Below are 18405 nucleotides of genomic sequence, written 5' to 3' on the forward strand. Positions count from 1 at the left end.
AAGAAGGCACAAGAAAGAGTCACACAGTCATTTGCACACTCAGAAATCCCATAAAAACACTAAACTGCATCAGTGGGGTGAAAAGAAGAAAAAAATATATATATATTTGAAAAAAGAAAAAAGAACAGCGCTGACACCACACTTTGAGACAAGGATCCTCCAAAGATGCCATTGAGTCACTTTTCTGTTGGCCATCTTCTGCTGATTTTATGTTTAACTTTTTGATGATCTACAAAATTTCTCATGGGCAAGTGAGTCCTTTTACATTTCTGTTAGCATTGTCTGTCCACATCTGCTACAGTGCTATAGTCTTTTTTTTTTTTTTTTTTTTTTTTGGTTTTTACGAGACAGGGTTTCTCTGTATTGTTTTGGAGGCTGTCGGTCCAGCCCAGCCTCGAACTCACAGAGATCCACCACCTGCCTCTGCCTCCCGAGTGCTGGGATTAAAGGCGTGCGCCACCACCGCCCGGCTAGTCTTTCTTTTTTATTGTAGTTTCCCAAGTGTTTGTGATTTTGTGATGTCCTGTTCTTTGGAGTTAAGGTTACTTTTCCCACTATGCTGGCTGGCTGGTTTTTGTTTGTTGGCACAAGCTAGGGTCGTCTGGGAAGGAGGAAGTTTAACGGGGTAAATGCCTGCATAGGGTTAGCCTGCAGGCAGGTGTGTAGGGGCACTCTCTTGACTGATGACTGATGTGACCCGGCTCACTGTGGTCACTATCACTCTTGACCCAAAGGTCCTGGATGGTAGAAGAAAGTCTGCTGAGAAAGCCACGGGGCACTCTTCCGTGACTTCTGTCCCCAGGTTCCAGGTTGTAGACGGAAGTTTCCGTCTCACATGGTCCTGCAGCTGTTCAGTCCCAAATAAATACACAGAGGCTTATATTAATTATAAACTGTTAGGCCTATTGCTCAGACTTATTACTAACAACCTCTTACACCTTAAATTAGCCCATAATCCTTACCTATGTTTAGCTACATGGCTTGGTACCTTTTCTCAGTAAGACATTCTCACCTTGCTTCCTCTGTGTCTGGCTGGTGACTGTCTCTGCCTTTCCTCTTCCCAGAATTCTCCTAGTCTGGTTGTCCCACCTATACTTCCTTCCTGGCTACTGGCCAATCAGTGATTTATTAAACCAATAAGAGTGAAGAATCTTTACAGTGAACAAGAGCATTATCCCACACCACCAGGTTCCTGCCTTGAGTTTCTGCCCATGGTGATAGGGAAGTATAGGAGAGATAAGCCCTTTCCTCCCCAATGTGCCTTTGGTCATGGCAGTTTGTCACTGACACAGAACTTGAGACACGCAAAGACTAGCAGAGACTGAATGTGTCTTCATGGCTCTTGTTTTCTTTGGTGAAATGTCTATTAGAATCTTTGCCCCTTTATTAAGTAGCATTGTCCTATTTTTATTGTGACAGTTATATTTCTTTCGGGGGATCCTTATCATCTCTCACATTCTGTAGGCTCTGCTTTCATTTTTGGGATATTAACCTTTTAATACGTGTCTCCACTTTTTATGTGGTCTAATTGATTTTGTCTTCTGTTCATGATTTTGCCATCTCAGAAACCACCATCCCTTCAAGACAACGGGTTCTGTGTGGTTTCCTCAGTGCTTTATAGTTTTACTTCCTACATTTATGGCTTTGTGCATTTTCAGTTTGTTTGGTACAAGTTGTGAGGTTGAGGTCCAACTTCCTCCTTTAGCATTTAGATATCCAGTCACTCCAGCACAAGACTTGTTTTTTTTTTCATTGTTCAATAAAGTTTAGTCTACTGTAAAAAGAGTTCCTGTAAATTATAGGAGTCCACAGCATATATCACTTAGCCTATAAAGTTCAATTTGATAACCCCCACTGGGTATTATTGTTAGTAACTACATTATGCACTTAATTTTATCTTTAAATAATTCAAAGCAGGAATTTTCTAACAGGCACCTTTTAAATAATGTTAATTGAGTCCAAAGCCAATTAAGCTTTCTTTTAGTCTCTCACAGAGTCAGATTCCTAATAATAGTTTTTTTTGTGCAATTTAACCATTTGCATGAATTCTCTGACGGTTTTTGAGATTATGATATATCTACATTATTTCTCCCTTCCCTTTCCTCCCTCCAAACCCTCTCACATATCCCTCCCCACTCTCCTCCAAATACATGGCTTCTTTTTTCGCTAATTATGATTATATGCATATATGTGTGTACACAGGTATTCTAAATACAATCTCTTCAGTATGTTGATGTTACCAGAAGACACAGTCACATAGTAAACTCCCTGATCCTCTGGCTCTTGCAATCTTTCCATCCTGTCTTCCCCATGTTTCCTGAGCTTTAGGCATGGGAGTGGCAAACACTATTCTTTATCAAACAGAATTACCGTGTCATTCAGTTATGCCACTCCTGGAAATATTTCCGAGGGACTCTGTCTTACCAGACATACTGTGCATCCATGTTTATGCTGTTCTGTTTAAAATGGGAGGCAAATGGACTTACAGGCTAGGTCCATTTCCACTTAGATTTAATCTTTAGCCTGTGGCTTATGAGAGCATATTGTTACTTTACATATTTGTAAATCCCCTAATTCTCTCTTGTTATTGAGTTCTAATTTTATCCCTTTATATAAGTGAAAATATTTTTTGTATGACTTGTATCCTTTAACATTTTTTCAAGTTGTTATCACCTGGCATAGGATTTATCCTGGGGAATATTCTGTATAGTTGGCTTTTGTTGGATGGAGCACTCTGTTGATGTCTGTTAGCTTCAAGTTTGTCTGTGGTGTCATCCAAGGCTTTACTTCCTTGTTGATTCCATTTGCTCTATACATTATTGCAAGTGAAGTCTTGCAATTGTCAGTGATGACAGCTTCGTTATCCTTCTATTTCTGTCACCTCAGTCTTTGATACATTTTAGGGACTGTCAGCAGGTATGTAAATTTTTATAATGCTATATTTTCCCGGTATATTAGCCACGTGTCTTGTCTTTCCTTTTGTACAGGATGTCGTTCTGTAGCTTGGGCTATCCTTAACTCACTGTGTAGCTCAGGTTAGCAAGTTCATGGCAATTGTTTTTGCCTTAGCTTGGCAAGTGCTGAGATTATAGGCCCCGCTCTCACTTCTTATCTATAACAACAAACGTCTGTTGTCTGATTTCATAGCTTAACTTCACCCTCACTTTGAAGAATTGTTTTATTGGATCAAATTCTTACTCACCAGCCTTCCTCCAGCACTTGGGATACGTGTCTTCACCGTATTCAGCCGTACTGCGGCATTTTTTTCATTTCATTGAGAAATTCTTGTGTGTCTTGAGTCCTCGATTGACTACAATCCTTCCTGCTGTTTTCAAGATCCTTTTCTTTCATATATTTGATTGTGGTGCATCTAGGACTAGGTGCTTTTGAATGCATCCTTCCAGAGTTCACTGGGCTTCTTGGATGTGTCTATGAATGTTTTCTTCACATTTGGGGAGTTTTAGGTATTCTGTCTTCAAACTGCCTTGTGTCTCCTTTTACTCTTCCTCCCCTTGTGGGACTGTTACACACAGGCATGCATTTGTTTGATGGTGCCCTTCTGACCTTTTCAGGCATTCATTTTTGTTGATATTGTTCTTTTCTTAATGGTAGATAATCCATTTTCAACTTCTGTGATTTTTTTCTGCTAGATCAAATATTCTTTTGCTCTCCCTCAAATTTTTATTTCAGCTAATATACTTTCAACACCAGAATTCCTATTTTTTAAGTCTGTAAAAATATTTTTTTATTTTTATTTTTTATTATTTATTTTTAAATTTAAATTAGAAACAAGGTTGTGCCGGGCGGTGGTGGCACACGCCTTTAATCCCAGCACTCGGGAGGCAGAGGCAGGCGGATCTCTGTGAGTTCGAGGCCGGGCTGGACTGATAGCCTCCGAAACAATACAGAGAAACCCTGTCTCGTAAAAACCAAAAAAAAAAAACAAAAAACAAACAAACAAAAAAAAGAAACAAGGTTGCTTCACATGTCAATTCCAGGTCCCTCTCCGTTTCCCTCCCCTCCTCCCGTGCCCTCCCACCAACCCCCCCAATATACCCTCATTTCCTCAGAGAGGGTGAGGCCCTTCATGGGGGTGTCCATAGTCTGTCATTTCATCCAGGGCAGGGCCTAGACCCTCCCGCAAGAGTTTAGGGTGAGAGTGCACCTCACATTGTTGGATGGGAGTCCAAAGTCCGTGTGTATACTCGGGATGAATACTGATCTTCTGCCCAAGGCTCAATAGATTACCTAGGCCTCCTCACTGACACCCAGATTCAGGGGGTCTTGATCAGTCCCATGCTGGATTCCCAGGCATCAGCCTGGGATTCAAGAGCTAACCCTTGTCAGGTCAGCTGTTTCTGGGGGTGTAAAAATATTTTAATTGCATTAATGCATACTGCTGTCTATTCGTCTAAATTAAGTCTCAATTCCTAAACAAACTCATTAGATGCTGAAAAAGCCTATGACAAAATCCAACAGCCCTTCATGATAAAGGTCTTGGAGAGATCAGAGATAACAGGAACATACTCAAACATAATAAAAGCAATATACAGCAAACCAACAACCAACATCAAACTAAATGGAGAGAAATTCAATGCAATTCCTCTAAAATCAGAAACAAGACAAGGCTGTTCACTTTCTCCATACCTCTTCAATACTGTACTTGAAGTTCTAGCTAGAGCAATAAGACAACAAAAGAAGATCAATGGAGTACAAATTGGAAAAGAAGAAGTCAAACTTTCACTATTTGCAGATGATATGATAGTTTACATATGTGACTTGAAAAACTCTACCAGAGAACTCCTACAGCTGATAAACACCTTTAGCAAAGTGGCAGGATACAAGATTAACTAAAAAAATCAGTAGCCCTACTATATACAGATGATGAATAGACTGAGAAAGAAATCAGAGAAACATCACCTTTTACAATTGCCACAAACAACATAAAATACCTTGGGGCAACTCTAACCAAACAAGTGAAAGACCTGTATAGCAAGAACTTTGAGTCTTTGAAGAAAGAAATTCAAGAAGATACCAGAAAATGGAAAGATCTCCCATGCTCTTGGATAGGTAGGATCAACATAGTAAAAATGGCAATCTTGCCAAATGCAATCTACAGATTCAATGCAGTCCACATCAAAATCCCAGCACAATTCTTCACAAACCTTGAAAGAACAATTCTCAACTTTATATGGAAAAACAAAAGACCCAGGGTAGCCAAAAAGAAAAAAAACCTGTACAATAAAAGAACATCTGGAGGCATCGTCATCCCTGACTTCAAACTCTATTATAGAGCTATAGTCCTGAAAACAGCTTGGTACTGGCACAGGTAGACCAATGGAATCAAATTGATATAGACCCGCACACCTGTGAACACCTGATTTTTGACAAAGAAGCTAAAATTATATAATGGAAAAAAGAAAGCATTTCAACAAAAGCTGCTGGCATAACAATGCTGGCATGTCGAAGACTGCAGATAGATCCATGTCTATCACCATGCACAAAACTTAAGTCCAAAAGGATCAAATACCTCAACATAAATCCAGCCACACTGAACCTCTTAGAAGAGAAAGTAGGTGGTACCCTCAAACAAACTGGTACGGAATTCCTATTTGTCTGTATTGTGTATTTGGTATGACATTGTTTCTATCTTTTCCTAGTCCTCTAGAGACAGCATCCCTTGGCTCTATACCATTTAAGACTTTTAGTAAGTTCAACATCATGACGTCCCCAGGAGCACTTTTTATATTTACATAGTACAATAGTTACTTAGCTATTTAGTTGTATGTCACACAGTCATTTGTGGAAGATTGCAATGTGGCAATCTAGAAATCCTAGCTTTTCCTTCCCCAGGGCATATTGCTGCTGCTACTTTTTTAGTGGCTTTTATGAGCTAAGTCTGCAAAGTCAGTATTCATTGTCATGTCTGACCACTGGAGTCCCTGCTCAGCTTGGTACTCAATTATCTTAGATTATCTTAGATGCCTTGGACCAGTAAATCTCAGCCTTTACTCACAGGCACTTGGAGCATGTTGGAGCACACCTTTAGTAGTGTGGCAGGCAGTTTACAGCTCTGCAGTTTCCCTTCATTTCTAAGTCAGCCAGAGGTGAGAGATTAGGGCTGGCAGCTCTGCTGATGGGTGAGCCCCAAAGACGTAAGGACAGCTCATTCTCCTGTGGACAGCATATTCCTCGGCTTTTCCTTTAATGTTTCATCAGTTTCTCATTTGCTTCAGCTGTGGTTCCTGCCTCTGCTTCAAAGCAGCCATTGCTGACAGTTCTTAAAATTATTGATTTTTAAAATGTTTGTATTTATCCTTTGAAAATTTTACTTGTGGAGCGTATCTTGTATACAAAGTATCTTCATCATATCCATCCCCCACTCCCCACTTCAATCCCCCTCCCAAACAATTCCACATCCTCATTTTAAATATTTTTATTAATATCCTTTTAACCCCTGAATGTAATAGTACTGTCACTATATGCCTGCATAGTATGTCATCCACTGGGACATGGGTAACCTGCCAGGGGCCAGCCCTCTCCTAAGCATGGTGACTCCCTCCCCACAGCAGCCATCAACTGCCAGTAGTTCCCAAGCTAGGGCCGGGATCTACTAGCCCTTCCCCACCCAGGACAGAATTTTAACTAAGTTCATGTGTACAACAACCACGCCATGTGAAGACAGCGTTTAACTCAGTTCGTGTGAACAGCATCCACGCCGTGTGAAGAGGACAGCGTTTAACTCAGTTCGTGTGAACAGCATCCACGTCGTGTGAAGAGGACAGCGTTTTCCTCTTGTCCCGCAGCCCTCACTGTTTTCTCCCTCTCTTCAGGAATGTCCCCTAAGCCTTTGCAGGGTATTTATTTATTCATGACGGGGCCTTGCTATGTGGCCCTTGGTTGGCCAGGTGCTCACTATGTAACCTAAGACAGCCTAAAACTTGCAGCAATCCTTCTGCCTCGGCCTCCTGGGTTCTGAGATTGCAAGCGTGAATGACTGTGCCCACCAATCGCTGACAATTCTTCGTAGTAAATATCCAGGGGCCGTTATAGTGGAAGAAAGCTCACTCTAGCTAAATAAGACATCGGCAGGCTAGATAATGATGGCTCCCTGGCAGTGACTTTGGGAGCTCCTGTCCCCTTCTGCCCTCTGTCACCCTGACTGTCCCCTCTGCCCTCTGTCACCTGGCTGTCCCCTCTGCCCTCTGTCACCTGGCTGTCCCCTCTGCCCTCTGTCACCTGCACTGTCCCCTCTGCCACCCTGACTGTCCCCTCTGCCCTCTGTCACCTGGCTGTCCCCTCTGCCCTCTGTCACCTGACTGTCCCCTCTGCCCTCTGTCACCTGGCTGTCCCCTCTGCCCTCTGTCACCTGACTGTCCCCTCTGCCCTCTGTCACCTGCACTGTCCCCTCTGCCACCCTGACTGTCCCCTCTGCCCTCTGTCACCTGACTGTCCCCTCTGCCCTCTGTCACCCTGTGCTGGTGAGGTTGTTGGTTTCCAACCCTACTTCTGATTTTTAGAAGGTGAATGGGATAGGGCAAGTTAAAAACAGTACAGTTTGGTGCTTACTGATATCCGGCAGGGTTTTGGTTAATTCCTGATACTCTGACAAAGTTGCTAAGTCGATGTTTACAACTTTCTACCAACATTTTCATTGCTTTTGTGGAGGAGCACCGGCCTCACACCATCTTTGCCGCTGACATCAGACCTGTCTTAAAGCACTCTGACAATGACACTCCTAGTTTTTAATAAACTATGGATATCAACAAGCAAATTTGTAAAACCCTGCCTGTCCATGCTATTCCCACTTCATTTGCATACCAGTGACTCTTGTGTATTTCTTGTTTTCTTGCTTGCTGACATGCACACTTGTGGTTCTGTGACAACCACAGCCTGGCTTTACTCTTCTTTCGTTATTTACACAGTAACAATACTGCCTCTTGGTCTTCAGAATTAAACTTTTGTAGATATGGGTTTTCAGCTTTGCTAATATAGGAAACAGTTCCCCTTACACTCTAAGCATGAAGTTTATGTCTAAAAATCCTAGGACAAATTCTGTACAGCACTGTTTAGGATCAAAGACTATACTTTATACCCCAAGCCATTTCCAGAGAGGTCATATACATTGTACCCCATCAATAATCTATGTATTTCTTTATAGCCTAACACCTATGATATGCATGTATATGTAAAATTATTAATGAAGTTGAATGTCTTATATAAAATTCCTATTATTTACTGTTGTCCTACAAGGAGGTACAACTACCTAGTGAGCTGTGGTTGATTAGTTCTTCTACGTCATAAGAAGTCAACATGAGATTGCCATTCAGGAGCATGTGAGATTGAGAGCACTGACAGATTATTTCCCTTAGCTTTAACTTGCATCTTCTTCTTCGTCACAAATTTTAAGGAGCTGAACGGCACACTTTTGTTCCATCAATAAAGCTAGAATTTTTAATGTTTTAGATGCTGGTAACATCTAGCTCTCAGATATTCAGTGAAGAATGTCTTCAGCCTCAGCCACAGTTTACAGCTTTACGACTTCCTCAGAATGTTGAATAGTGGGATACTTCACTGGGAGAAACGTGTTCTGAATGCTACATAGAGAATGTATAAAAGAAGCTCTCAGCACACACCATTGTAAAGGGCCCAAGGTTTCTTATTCAGGGTTTGGACAAATAAAAAGTTGAAGTTGGCAACCTTCTGCAGATTCTACAATGTATGTTTCCTCAGAGCCTAAACTGTGTTTTGCGTTTTCTCAGTTTAAGGCCAACAGCCCAGCAGTGAGGTTTGAACTAACAGGGGAGACGGATGGCATCTTCATGATAGAAGACAATGGGCTTCTGTATTACACCCGTACCCTGGACAGAGAAACAAGGGTCGTGCATCATCTGCAGGTGAGCTGAGGCCAGCGGGATGGAACTCCAGCCGCTGCAGCACCCTTGCTCCTGGATATGACCTCCCTCCCTCCCTCCCTCCCTCCCTCCCTCCCTCCCTCCCTCTCCTCCCTCCCTCCCTCCCTCCCTCCCTCCTTCTTCCTCCTCTCTGCCTCCCTCCCCTACCCCCTCTTTAAAGCCAACTACAGAGGGGTGTGGCTTTACATGGCCAAGGTCAGCAGATACCTGTACTCATTCAGGTACTGGGGCTGAACCCCAGTGAGAAGCCTCTGGTGTACACTGGTGCTTGGCTTGTGGCTGTTGTGTGGGCTCCACACCAAAATGAAGGCTGGGCAGAGCCACTGGGGCCCCTGAAAGGAACTGATAGTCAGAGGCCTACTGGAAACACCCTTTCCTCCCCCCCCCAGCTTCACAGTGGGCTCTGAATAGCTAGGAATGGCATTGAGGTAACTGAGAAAGAGCAAGCCAGCAGCTGTCTGTCACCTTCTGCCATGGGCTCTGTAGACCGACCACTGTGCCAACTTTAAGGAGTCACGGAATACCGTCATTTATGGCAGGATGTGCCACGGGTCCAATAACCTTCATGGCTGGGAAGTTGTTGCCATCATCATGCTGGCTTAAATGATTGGACCCCAATTTTAGCAGCATACAATTTGGGCTTTTGTGGTCATTAGGTCATTGGTCTTTTGAGTTTTAAGTTCCTTTAAGTGGCCTTTGGTCATGTGATCTGAAGTCCAGGGACACTAAGGACGTTTTCTTTCTTCACTAACAGCTTGCAGCCCTGAATTCTCAAGGAGGTGTAGTGGAAGGCCCAGTCCCCATCACCATAGAAGTCAAGGATGTCAACGACAACCGGCCCACGTTTCTCCAGTCAAGATATGAAGGCTCAGTGAGGCAGAACTCTCGCCCAGGTAATAGGCAGGGGCCTGAATATGTCTGTGGACTAATGAAAGGGTGTATGATAGAAGAGTGGGATCGTGTGGCTGACAGTTGTCACTGTCACTCCTCAAGAACTTACTGTCCTATGTAAACTTCACAGTGATCTGAGTGTGTGTGATTGGGCCTATTGCTCTGGATCAGAGTCCCCCATCCTTGGCCCTGTTGAGTCTTGTGTACTGTAGGATGCCAAAAACACTCCCCACTCTAAGCTGTGACAATAAAAATGTCTGTAGGAGGACTAGAGAGATGGCTCAGCAAGAGCCCTTGCTGCTCTTCAGTGGACCTGAGTTGAGCTCCAAGCACTCATGCTAGGTGGCTACCACTCACCTATAATTAGCTCCAGGGGGATCCAGTGCCTTCTGGCCTCTGTGGGCACCTGTATTTGTATGCACATATTCACCCTCCCTGCATAATCAAAAACAAAGGAAATCTTTAACGGCACTTCCAGAGCTTGCCAAAAGTACAGTGAGAGGCAAAACTATGCTTCCTTAGTGAACTCTCAAACACCATGCAGCTGTAGACTACCCAAGAATTGTCTGGAAAGAGGAGTTTGCTCTCCCATAGCTTGTGGGATGCTTAGAGCTGCTGTTGGCTCCCTTGCTTATGGCTCTCACCCAGCTGTGACCTGCTCTTTCTCTTGATATTTCCATCAGCTCTTATCAAGTAACTATTTGTGTTACTCAACCTTTTCCTTTTCTGTCTTCAGTGGCCAAGAGTAAGCATTCAGGGATAGCTGCACTGTCCCTGTCCTTTGTCCCTGGTTGGCATACATGACCAAAGAGTCATATATGCAGAATCTTCCAGATAGTAACACCTTTTTGCTCCATGAATCAAATTTTCTAGAGAAGTAATTTTAAAAAACTGGGGGGTTCAGGGCTTCTGTGCTAGCTTACAAGTTAGGGAGAACTTACATAATATTTTAAACCTGTGAGTTATACCTACCTAGTGGTATCCTTGGCAGTGTTTAATAGCTGTTTCTCCTGGGGTGAGTGAGAAACAGAGTGATTTGTGGCCTATTTCAAGTTACCAGTGCTATTAATACATGAATTTTAAGGACTTTGGGTCTAGTTAGTCTGTGTGGGTGTTATTTTTATTTGCATCATTTTTATAATCAACTTTATAAAAAATTAAAAGTAATTGACTCAAGAACTTCTGGAAAAGTTGTGCTCTCACGAGATGAGCCCAGTGCAGCATTGGTTACCATCTACCAGAACTTACTGGCTTAAGAATTAAAACTCTTATTTAACAATTTCAAAGAACACAGAGAGTTTAATGACAAAAGTAATTTAGTGAGAGAGGCAACATTGTTGGAATCTTTTCAAATTTCTTTAATGTCTGGATAAATGAAAAAACAACTGGGTTAATGGTCTGTTTCTACATTCATGATGCTAAATATGCTATTTTGTTTGAAGTAGAACATGACAAAAACTTAGTCTTACACACATCTGTAGCTTAGGAAAAGAACATTTTACTAGTAATTTCAGATATTGTGGACGTTCTCTGATATAATATCCAAGCTTGAAAAGTGAATTTTTCTTGCAGTTTGAGTAGAAATCATTAATGGTTTATTTTATGCTGTTTTACATTAAAACCTATCAAATTATCTTATTTTTAAATGGATCTTTTTCACAGGTGATTTCTAATGTCATAAACTTCTTGAAATATGCCCAGGACTCGCATAGGCTCCTGGACCAATGGACCATACTTTGAAGAAGCCTTATTGTAGGGAGAGGGAACAAAATAAACTCACTTTTCCACTGTTAAGAACTCTGCACTTTCTCCAATTTTATCTGTGCATCTCAGGAGGCAATCTATCGTGGGTATAGGTGGTTTAAGGTCTAACTCTTTTTCTGTGTGTGCTTTGTTACCAGGAAAGCCTTTCATGTATGTCAATGCTACAGACCTGGATGATCCAGCTACTCTCAATGGCCAGCTTTTTTATCAAATTGTCATCCAGCTTCCCTCAGTCAACAATGTTAGGTACTTTCAGATCAACAACAAAACCGGGGGGATATCACTTACCCGAGAAGGTAAGTAAAGGCCAGCCCCTTGTGAATCTCAGTCAGAGGAAGGTCTGTCATCTTTGGAGATGTGTCCTTTCTTCTCCTCCCTTCCTCACTTTAGGATCCCAGGAACTGGATCCAGTTAAGAATGCTTTCTACAACCTGGTGGTCTCAGTGAAGGACATGGGGGGCCAGAGTGAGAATTCCTTCAGTGACACCACATCTGTGGATATTACCGTGAGGGAGAACATCTGGAAAGCGCCAGAGCCCGTGGAGATTACAGAAAACTCAACTGATCCTCACCCCATCAAAATCACCCAGGTAGTGTCCAAGTGACACCTACAGCTAAGACCCGCACCTTGTGGTGTAGGACCTACCCTTGTGACCTTCTCATTGTACTAGATACATTTTACATCATGTAATTACAAAGCAAATTAAGTGCTCAAGGCCCTACATCTCTGGAGCTTACCGTCACTAGCAGAAAGCTTGCATACATGCAAATGTGCGAATGCACACTCACACACAAACTGCCAGAGAGGAGACTTCACTCACACTCACTTTAGGAGATGCTGTGGTGTTTTATCATTCACGTCAAGCAGTGGGAAATATGGCTGTTTTATCGTGGGTTGTGTGGCATGTGGTAAACCCTCAATACCTGTTGTTAGTAACAAGAGCAGAGAAACAGGCCCGTCTATGTATCAGGTCTGATACAGCACTCCTATAGAGGACTTTTTGTTGTCTGTAAAGTAACTCTAGGGTCTGGCAGTTACTTTTATCCCTGACATCTTCCAGACTGGAATATTTGGGGGAGTGCACCTCACTCGTGCACCAAGTGTCTGGACAGAATGACGACAAAGAGTCTGAGGCAGTGGTTCTCGAACTTTTGGGTCGAGACCCCTTTGGGGGTTGAACAACCCTTTCACAGGGGTTGCATATCAGATATCCTGCACATCAGATATTGACATTACATTCATCACCATAGCAAAATTACAGCTACAACGTAGCAATGAAAACAATTTTATGGCTGGGGGTCTCCATGACATGAGGAACTGTATTAAAGGATCGCAGGGCAGCATTGGGAAGGCTGAGAGCCACTGGTCTAAGGCATCCTCTATTGATCTCAATTCATCTGAATTGTGTAATCTAGAAGATCATAATACATCATGGTTTAGTCATAGAGTATTCCCGCTGTGAAGTACACATAAATGGATGTTACGTGCCATCAGAGTTCTAGAAGGAAACAACCCACGGGCTCTTCCATGTGTTTGCATGGCTTGCTTTAGAGAAGATAGCATTCCCTTGTCTGCGTGTTTTTAAAATTAGTTTAGGTTGAAACAAAGTTTAAATGTAGCTCAGTTGGGCTAAGAAATCACTGACATGCAGACAGAGTTGTGAGAAATTCCGAAGTGAGAACCAAGAAGCTGCTCATTGCCCTTTTGATCTGTTTGTCTGTACAATCCTTCCTCACCATCCACTCTGGCCATGCAGGTGCAGTGGAATGACCCAGGTGCCTACTATTCCTTAGTCAACAAGGAGAAGCTGCCACAATTCCCCTTCTCTATTGACCAGGAAGGAAATATTTATGTGACTCAGCCCTTGGACCGAGAGGAAAAGGACTCAGTAAGTAGGATGGAAAGTGTCACAGGCATCAAGACAGATCCTGTGTCTGCTTTCCATTGAGCACAAAATTAATTGTACATTAAAAAACCTATGTTCTAGATCCTAGATGTTTATGGTTTCTCAAGGACACAATAATTGGATAACTTTCCCACAAGCCCAACACATTTCACCCCCTCCCCACATTTCTCAGTTCTAAGTACATTTACATTAAGGCAAGAGTTGGTCAATGAAACAGTTAGTTACTTTTCTCTACCTATTAATGTGGACAGTGAAGGTGTCTTAACTCTGATCTTGCTATTACAGCACGTTTTCTTTGCAACTGCCAAAGACGAGAGTGGAAAACTACTGGCTTTCCCACTGGATATTCAGGTGAAAGTTATTGACATTAATGACAACCCGCCAACATGCCCATCTGAAGTGACTGTGTTCGAAGTCCAGGAGAATGAAGCACTGGGTAAGAAATGAGAGCTGTCCGATGCTGTGTGCCTGACTTCCTTACTGCCTGGCCTGGAGTATCAGGTAGCTCTGTTCTTCAGACCATTGTCCGTGTCTAGTGCAGCATAGACACGCAAGGTACCATGAGGCTCACACAGGCACAATGTTTTAGAATGAACAGTATCTCCAGTCCTCTTAAACTGGACCTTTTACAACTGCCACCATCACTGTTGTTTCAATGACAGTCATCTTCAGCACTACCCATAGTTCATCACTGTACAGCAGCATCCTGTATACATTTCCCCAAGGAGTGCCCCCCTTGCAAGATTTCCCCTTCAGTTTTCTTATTTGACTGCTAAACAACTCACTGAAAAGAGATAAAACCTCATGCAACTTGCTAAAAACTGTGATCATTTATACCCACAGTGTGTGTGTGTGTGTGTGTGTGTGTGTGTGTGTGTGTGTATGAGAGAGAGACAGAGACAGAGAGACAGAGAGAGGGAGACAGAGACAGAGAAACAGAGTGTCCAGGAGTGGTTTCTTCTGCTTTAGCTGTACAGTATCTACTGTGTTAATGTCTTGGAGCTATGGTAATAAAACACCATGAATATGAATCTCTCCATTCTGCTGGTGGGAAGTCTGAAGTCATGGTGGCAGGATGTTTTGGGGAGAGCCTGTCACCTCTTCTGACTTAAGCTGGCTTAAGACAGCAGTGAGCATATCTCTTCCTTCTCTTCCTTTCATCTCCCTGTGTCTCCATATTCTCTATTCTTGTAAGGGATTTCTCAGTAATCTAGCTAGTTATGTCTCCAATGTCCCTGTTTTTAAATAAGGTCCTCTAGGGAGGTTTTGGGTGGACATGGATTTCTTTGGTTGGCTAACTAAGCTCCCACAGTGTTCCACAAAGCACTCGGTGGACAAATGCAAGGAGCCAACGCAACTCTAAATGTCTTTGTTCACCACCCGGAATTGCTCCCCACATTTTCTAGGAAGCTGGTTTACGAATCACACGGAGCCAGTGTGAGTGGGTGTCCTCTCCTCTTCACAGGTAGCAACATCGGGCTCTTTACTGCCCACGACATGGATGAAGCGAACACCGTCAACAGTATTTTGAAGTACAAGCTTGTAGACCAAACCCCCAAAATTCCCTCAGATGGACTCTTTCTCATTCAAGAGTATGAGGGAAAGGTCCAGTTAGGCAAACACTCCCTGAAGAAGCAAGACAATCCTCAGTACAACTTGACAGTCGAAGTGGCTGACAGAGGTGAGTAGACACCGGACTTTCCTTCTACTTGAGATCCGAGTGGCCGTCCACATGGCAGTAGACTTTTCTGCTTCCTTTGTGAGCTGGAGAAACCCAGATGTGGTGTTTTCACAAGAACCATTGGTGTGGATCAGGCAGCATTTTGCTGTTTTTGGTCCTCTGAGAAGCAGGAGCAAGAGGGACCCAGTGACATCTCAGAGGGGTTGCCATTGAGGAGAAGCTGTGGTGTCATGGAGATCACCAGATAGTAACTCTGGCTTGCTCGTGATGGAAGGAGCACTGACGGGAATGTTCCAGACTAGGAACAGTCTGAGGGGAATTCCAAATGGCTGTCTGGAATTCTGCAGTGCATTATCCCTGGGGGTGGGCCTGTCTTTGCATCACAACTGGCTGGGGCGGCCTATGGGAGAGGAGGCATTGGTGCAAAATGCAGTGTTTGTCACAGTGGCACAGTGCGGCCACCAGGTTATTAGTCAAGTGGTTAAAAGTCTGCCAGGCACAGTCTCACGGCTGCTGTAACCACAAACCAGGAAAGCAAATTCTCTCTCCTACCCTCGCTTTCAGACTTAAAATATGAGAGTGGTGGAGAAACAGTCTTTGACATGCTCTGCCTTTTCCTGTCAGCTTCTCGTCAGAGCCTGCTGCACAATGCCAGGAGGCGTTTTCCCTTAACCCTTGTAGACTGTCAAAGCAGGTAGCTCTTAACCTCTGTTGGGGCAGAGGAGTCGTTAAGAATCTCATGGAAACTTCCCATTCCCAAACCCATTTCCACACCCACAGACAAATGTGTTACTATTTCTGGGGCGCTCAGATTCCTCTGAGGTAACTGTTTCATGAAATAACTGCAATTATTTTCTGAGGACCACAGTTTGCATAGGTGTGGAAAAGAAAAACACCTTAGCTCATATGCTTACGTCATTTTTTGCATTGTTGATAATCCTGGGAGAACTTGAGTTTAGCAGGCTCTAATACAAAATGCCTGTTTGTCAAGTATCCAGGAAAGCTAGTAACTTGATGCATAATGAGGTTCTGATGCTGTTTAGTACTGTTTTAGAAGGTACAGTGAGGTGAGTGTTAATAACTCTCCCTGTCCATGGTGAAGTGATAGATCCACACTACTGACCGCCCTTGCTTTCGGTATCTGATCATTTGCCTTGCAGAAGTACCACACAAAGCATCAGGGTGCACAGATGAACAAGAGCCGGTGTCTGCCCCAGCTCTCTTTTTGTCAAGAAAGGCAGACACAGAAGTCAACAAATTGTAGGGGCGCATACAGGGGAGCCCATGGATGAGGGAGAGAGCAGGGAAGGCTGCCTGGAAGGTTAGTTTATCTAACTCCCAAGGTTTAGGTGAGCTAAGTTTTGAGGACAACCTATGGAAGAGTGGGAATTCCATGTGCAAAGTCATCAGAACATAAAGTAGTTTGAAAATGTAAGCGTATAGGGGAGCTGTAGAAATAGCTCAGTAGCTATAAGCTCTTGCTTCTCTTCCAGAGAGACCCTGTTTGGTTCCTAGGACCCATGGTGAGTGGCTCATGGGTCCCTAGTTCCAGAAGATCCAACATCCACCTCTGATTCCTACAGGTATCCATTAAACAAGCAGGGCTGTGTCACACACATTTGTAATCCCAGTACTGAGAAGTGAGAGACAACAAACTTTTCCTTAGGGCTCAGTCCCAGTCAGCTTAGTCTATTTGTTATCTTCCAGGCCAGTGAGAGAGCCCATATCAAGAGGAAAATGGTGGATAGCCCCTGAGGAATGATACCTGAGGTTGTCACACACACACACACACACACACACACACACACACACACACACACACACGAGTACATGTACTTGTGCATACATAGATAAGAAGGAAGAGCCTGGTAAGCAGGAAACTCATCATATCCCAAACAAAGCTTTTGCAGAGACTAGAGCCAATAAGTTCAGAGCCCTGTACCAACCCATTTCTATTTGCAGATGCTCTGGGGATCAGCTCCAACTTTCATCAATGTCTGTCTGGTTATAATCAGATTAGAGATTGTATTCAGCTTCATGGCTAATGCATTGAGCACAAGCTCTGGGGTGAGTTTGTGGGCAGATCAGGGAGGACGACAGCTGGAAATGGAAGGGTTTCTCCACAGGGGTGTCCAAAGTAGTTTAAAGGAAGCACAGTTAAGGGAAACTAAGAAGAGGTTTGATGGGGGGGGCGTGGGGCATGAAAGGACTTCAGGAGCCAGGAAGACCTGTGCTCAGACAGGGAAGAGGGACATGCCACCACTTTCTTCTTGTCCCTCCTCCAGTCTCCTGCCAAGTGCCCATTGGCAGAACCTAGGTGTTAGTGGAAGAACAAGGACATCACTATGAGGTTCATACAGCCTGGATCCAAACACAGAGCAGAATAAAAAGCTAACAGGGCTCAGAGAAGACAAGGGGGTACTGGCCCTACTACTAGTTGTGTGATCTTAAAATCTCTACATCCTGGCTTCTGCATTTAAAAAAAGGAAATGAGGATGGAAATAGTATGTACATTATGAAGTGATTATGACATGAGATGAGTAATACATGCAACACCTGTCACACGGGGCTTGGTACACATAGAATGCTAACATTTGTGTTAGGATGAGGACCTTGTTAATCCCCACACTGTGTAGGCAAGCTGATGGGACACAGAGGCATACAGTGACACTCCCATGTTCTCACATCTCTGATTTATGGAAGAGCCAGAATTCAAATAACGGAGTCCCAGTATACCCTTCTCCTCAGTAAATCACTTTCCTCTGTCATTCTGGCTTTTTTCCTAGACATCTTCTCACAGCACACCTGCCAGCCATGCTCATTACGGACCTAGGATCCAACTACTAGTTCTAACTGGTCCTTGACTTGTCAAGCCACCCTCAAAGCCTGTGCCATTTCCCAGGGTTCTGTAGGGCACCTTTTAGTTTCCCTTGGAGGTGAATTATGCTGCTTTCTCTTTTACTCAGAGGAGAGGAACTCTGGTAGACTTGAGGCTCTCTGGAATGCTGGGGGTACTGATGCTGGCCAGAGGTACTCGGGGAAGGAAAGGCAGCCTATGGGATGCTCGGCAGTATTGTTTCAAGGGAAAGATTTGCTTTGAACATAACATTCGCAGCAAAGCAGCCATCCTGCGTGCCAATAAAGCCCTCCCTCGGATGGGGCAGTGGAAAGCTCAGGAACCCAGCACTTCAGGGCCCAGTCTGGCTTCCACCTCCTCTTGATGACCTGTGGGTGAGGTGGGGAGCGG

The 18405-nt window shown here is 43.7% G+C and overlaps 1 protein-coding gene across 1 annotated transcript in view; it reads left to right on the forward strand.

Annotated features, from left to right (window-relative positions):
• Positions 1-18405, forward strand: part of Cdh17 (cadherin 17) — a 62684-nt gene that overhangs the window by 18636 nt on the left and 25643 nt on the right. Inside the window, exons 4-10 of the mRNA XM_005066193.4 lie at positions 8763-8897; positions 9670-9808; positions 11708-11866; positions 11961-12160; positions 13328-13459; positions 13763-13913; positions 14943-15158. Coding sequence (XP_005066250.1) covers positions 8763-8897; positions 9670-9808; positions 11708-11866; positions 11961-12160; positions 13328-13459; positions 13763-13913; positions 14943-15158 — 1132 coding nt within the window. The remainder of the gene's footprint in view (positions 1-8762; positions 8898-9669; positions 9809-11707; positions 11867-11960; positions 12161-13327; positions 13460-13762; positions 13914-14942; positions 15159-18405) is intronic.

The sequence above is a fragment of the Mesocricetus auratus genome, unplaced genomic scaffold, assembly GCF_017639785.1.
Source record: "Mesocricetus auratus isolate SY011 unplaced genomic scaffold, BCM_Maur_2.0 Super-Scaffold_6730, whole genome shotgun sequence".
Taxonomy (NCBI): Eukaryota; Metazoa; Chordata; class Mammalia; order Rodentia; family Cricetidae; genus Mesocricetus; species Mesocricetus auratus.